This window comes from Numida meleagris, chromosome Z (genome assembly GCF_002078875.1).
Source record: "Numida meleagris isolate 19003 breed g44 Domestic line chromosome Z, NumMel1.0, whole genome shotgun sequence".
NCBI lineage: Eukaryota > Metazoa > Chordata > Aves > Galliformes > Numididae > Numida > Numida meleagris.
In genome coordinates, this window is record NC_034438.1 from 72,173,531 (window position 1) to 72,176,964 (window position 3,434).

The window sequence follows — 3,434 nt, forward strand, 5'->3', positions numbered from 1 at the left end:
AGCTGTGGCACAGGTTGCCCAGGGACGCTGTGGGGTCTCCCCACCCGGAGGTCTTCACGAGGCCTGCGGAGGTGGCCCCAGGCAAGCGGCTCTGGGTGGCTCCGCTGGAGCGGAGGGGTGGGCAGAGCTGGAGCAGACGCTCTGCAGAGATGCCCTCCTGCTTCCACCGCGCTGCGCACCATGTCTCCAGGCGCTGCCTCCCTGCTGGCTGTGCGGGTTCCAGGGCTGTGGCCACAGCTGCCCTGGGAGCGGGGCTTTCTGGAGCCGTGCCGCCGGTGCCCCACCACCACGGTGCTCCTCTCCAGGCAGAGTGGCTCCTCCCACGGCTCCTGGAAGAAGGCATCCCTGTAACTTTGCCTTCCCTTCTCTTTGTCTGCAGAGGTGCTGGCTTTCGGAGGAGACATCCTGAAGTTTGCAGGTCTGTACTTAGGAGGAGGTAGAGTCAGCGTCCTGCTGATGCGCAGTGTCTCCCGCGGGAGCTTTTTGCGGAGAGCAAAGGGGAGTTGCTTTGCCTCCAGCTTTGAGCAGGGCTTCTACAGGAGCGCTGAGGCGTGGGGCAGCGCGGGAGAAGCGAGGGGGCGAGGGAGCCCCGTCTTTCAGTGCCGAGGGGCACTGGCGGTGGGGAGTGTTGGCCTTACTGCTGTCCCCCACCACCCACCCTCTTGCTTTGCTGCCCTGGAGGTGGCTGTGGCTGGCCCGGCAGATGGGAGGGGTCCCTGAGGCCAGGCTGCCCTGGAGGTCCTTCAGGATGATGCCCTCCAACAATACCATCTTCCTCGGCACACAGGCCTGCCTCTTGCTGCCGTCCTTGCGGCTGGGTGCAGCTCGGGGAGAGTCAGCCCTCGGGAGAGTCTTCACCTTCCCCTTGCTTTCCCCAGGGGATGCTGTGCTGGTGCTGTGGAGAGCAACACAGCCTCAGCTGCCTAAGGCCATCACCCTGGCGCTGCAGTGCTGCAGGAAAATCCAGAAGAAGTACGGCACTCGTGACACGCATGTGGGACTCCGGCTCCACCTGAAGATAGGTACGGGCACTGATGGGTCAGCTGTGCCACGTGCACAGCCCCGGTACTCTCCATGGCCCTGAGAAGGAGGCACGAGGCCCTTCCCCTCCCCGGTGCCTGTCTCCGGGCTGGGCGTCAGCTGAGCTCCTGTACAGCTGGGGGCCACAGAGTTCAAAAGGTTCCCTGTGTTAACGCTGCTGGTCTCTCTCTCTCCAGGGATCTCCACCGGGACGCTAGCCTTCTTGTCTGTCAGAGGCGGGGATCAGCAGTACTTCTTCATCTACAGCCGTGCTCTGAATGATGTTATCGAGGCCCAAAGCCTTTCGGCTGCACATCAAGTTATGCTGTCACAGACCTGCTGGGAGCAGTGTGAGCAGTGGCGAATCTGGGCCAAGCCTCTTCCTGGCAGAAGAGTTGTGAAGGTGGGTGGATGGGGTGACCTCGAGCCCTTTGGAAGACCCCCACCTGGATGGGGAGGCGGAGGTGCCGCGCAGCTGAGAGGCTGGATGTGGCCAGAGCCGTAAGCGTAAGCATAGGCAGAGAGCCGAAGCCGCTGGCCTTGCGCCTCAGCTGACAGTCCAGAGACGTGGGCTTGCCCTTCTCTGGGAAGTGAGAGTGGAGGGGTAGGCGCTGTCCCCTGGGGCTTCTGGGGAGGCCAGTGGCTGTACTTTCCTCCTGTGTGTCTTCAGGTTGTAGGAATGAGGCGCTTGTCTCGCCAACAATGCCAAGTTGCTGTGGGCCAGCTGGACCAGTACACCGCGGAGTGGCATTTGGAAGGGTCGGGTGAGTTCCTTGTTCTGTCACTGGCTGGAAAGATGGGGCCTGACTGCTTCACAGACAGGAAGAGGAGCAAACGCAGGAGAATCTTTCCGTTGCCGTGTCCAGCTTCCCAAGCCCCTGTAGTCCTGCCCTGCCAGTGACGGCTCGCGTTTCCTTTCCTTAGGCCTCCGAAGGCCTGCTCTTAAGATGCCCAATGATCCTGACGTGGCAACGAGGCTGGAGAAGCACCTACCAGCAGCTGTTCTCCACAAGGTACGGCCACCGTACGCCACTGCTGGCGGCTGCGTGTAGGGAGGGCAGAAGTCAGTGCGGAGCTCTCGGGAAAACAGGCAACCAAAAGAAAGGGCAGTCTGAGGCGAGAGCCCGAGGAAAGGAGATGCCAGGGCTGCTGGGGCCAGACGTGCCTGGAAGCTGTCCGTTTGTGCTGCTCCTCTGAGAGACACGGGTGGTGGGAGGTGGACTTCCCTCTGTCTTTTCCACGGCTGCTGTTTCAGAGGTTGCGCGGGCATGAGGGTGGGAGCAAGGGGGACAAGATCCCGCTCAAGTGCCTCGAGGATGGCAAAGAGTCTCTCCTGGTGTCCGCACGTGTCACAGGACAGAGTGTTGCCAGAGCAGCTTTCTCCTCCTCTGTCGTTCGTGCCGGGACTCGGTACCTGGGCAGACTTCCCCATCCTCCAGTAGTACCTGGTGTTGCCAGCACGCCTGCTCTCCCTCTGTGTCTGCTGCGGGCCCAGAGAAACCCTCAGGAGAGCAGGCTGGCAAAGCTGTCGCCCTCTTCTCTTCCAGCTTCATCAGGACGTGCCACTGGAGCTGTGCTCTGAGCTACGGCTGGTCACCAGCCTCTTTGTCCAGCTGCAGTTTGTTGTCAGGATCAATGTAGAGGACCTCAGCAGGAGCCTCAGTGATAGCAGCAGCATGATTTCAGAAATCATCAGCCCTCACAAGGGCGAAATCAACAAAACTCTCCTGTTTGACAAAGTGAGTGTGTGAGAGCTGTCCCTCCACCAGGGGTGGCCTCTGTCTGTTTGGCAGCGAGGGAATGGGAAGCAGCTCTGCCCTGCTGCTGGGATCAGTCCTCTGTGGCTGTGGGTTGACCTGAAGCTCTGCTGGTCTCCCTGGTGCCTGCGGTGGAATGGATCAGCTGCTGGCCACCAGTATTGTAAAACAAGATGTATTGCATCTCTCTCTCCTTTGCAGGGCTGCACCTTCCTCTGTGTATTTGGATTTTCTGGAGCAAAACTGGCCTCCGAGAGCATCCATGCGTTGGAATGTGCCATGCAGATTGTCCGCATGGCCTCCACGAGGCTGACAAAACTCCAGTGAGTGCATGTTGTGGGGCGCACGCGCTGCCTGGGATGGCGTGTGGGGACTGATGAGCAAGAGACGTGCCCTCTGGCTCGCCCTCCTTCGCCCCTGGCAGGAAGGAGGCAGTGTCTCAGAGGTGGCAGGTTAGCCCACGGCAGCCAGGCGCAGTCCCCCCAAGCGCCGCCTGCCAGTCACCGTGCCGGAGCGAGCCCTCAGCAGGGCACGAAGCTCCTCAGTGCCAGAGGCAGGCTCCTCTGGGCAGTGGGGCTAGGAACAAGGCCTGGGCCCGGTCCCCTGACCTCCAGTTGCTGCCACTGTGGGTGGTGTGCAGGCAGCACCTGCTTGCCT

At 61.3% G+C, this 3,434-nt stretch overlaps 1 protein-coding gene across 1 annotated transcript in view; it reads left to right on the forward strand.

Annotated features, from left to right (window-relative positions):
* Positions 1-3,434, forward strand: part of LOC110389661 (adenylate cyclase type 10-like) — a 451,262-nt gene that overhangs the window by 1,541 nt on the left and 446,287 nt on the right. The window contains exons 3-9 of the mRNA XM_021380484.1: positions 380-418; positions 879-1,022; positions 1,218-1,423; positions 1,691-1,784; positions 1,945-2,033; positions 2,568-2,759; positions 2,979-3,100. Coding sequence (XP_021236159.1) covers positions 380-418; positions 879-1,022; positions 1,218-1,423; positions 1,691-1,784; positions 1,945-2,033; positions 2,568-2,759; positions 2,979-3,100 — 886 coding nt within the window. The remainder of the gene's footprint in view (positions 1-379; positions 419-878; positions 1,023-1,217; positions 1,424-1,690; positions 1,785-1,944; positions 2,034-2,567; positions 2,760-2,978; positions 3,101-3,434) is intronic.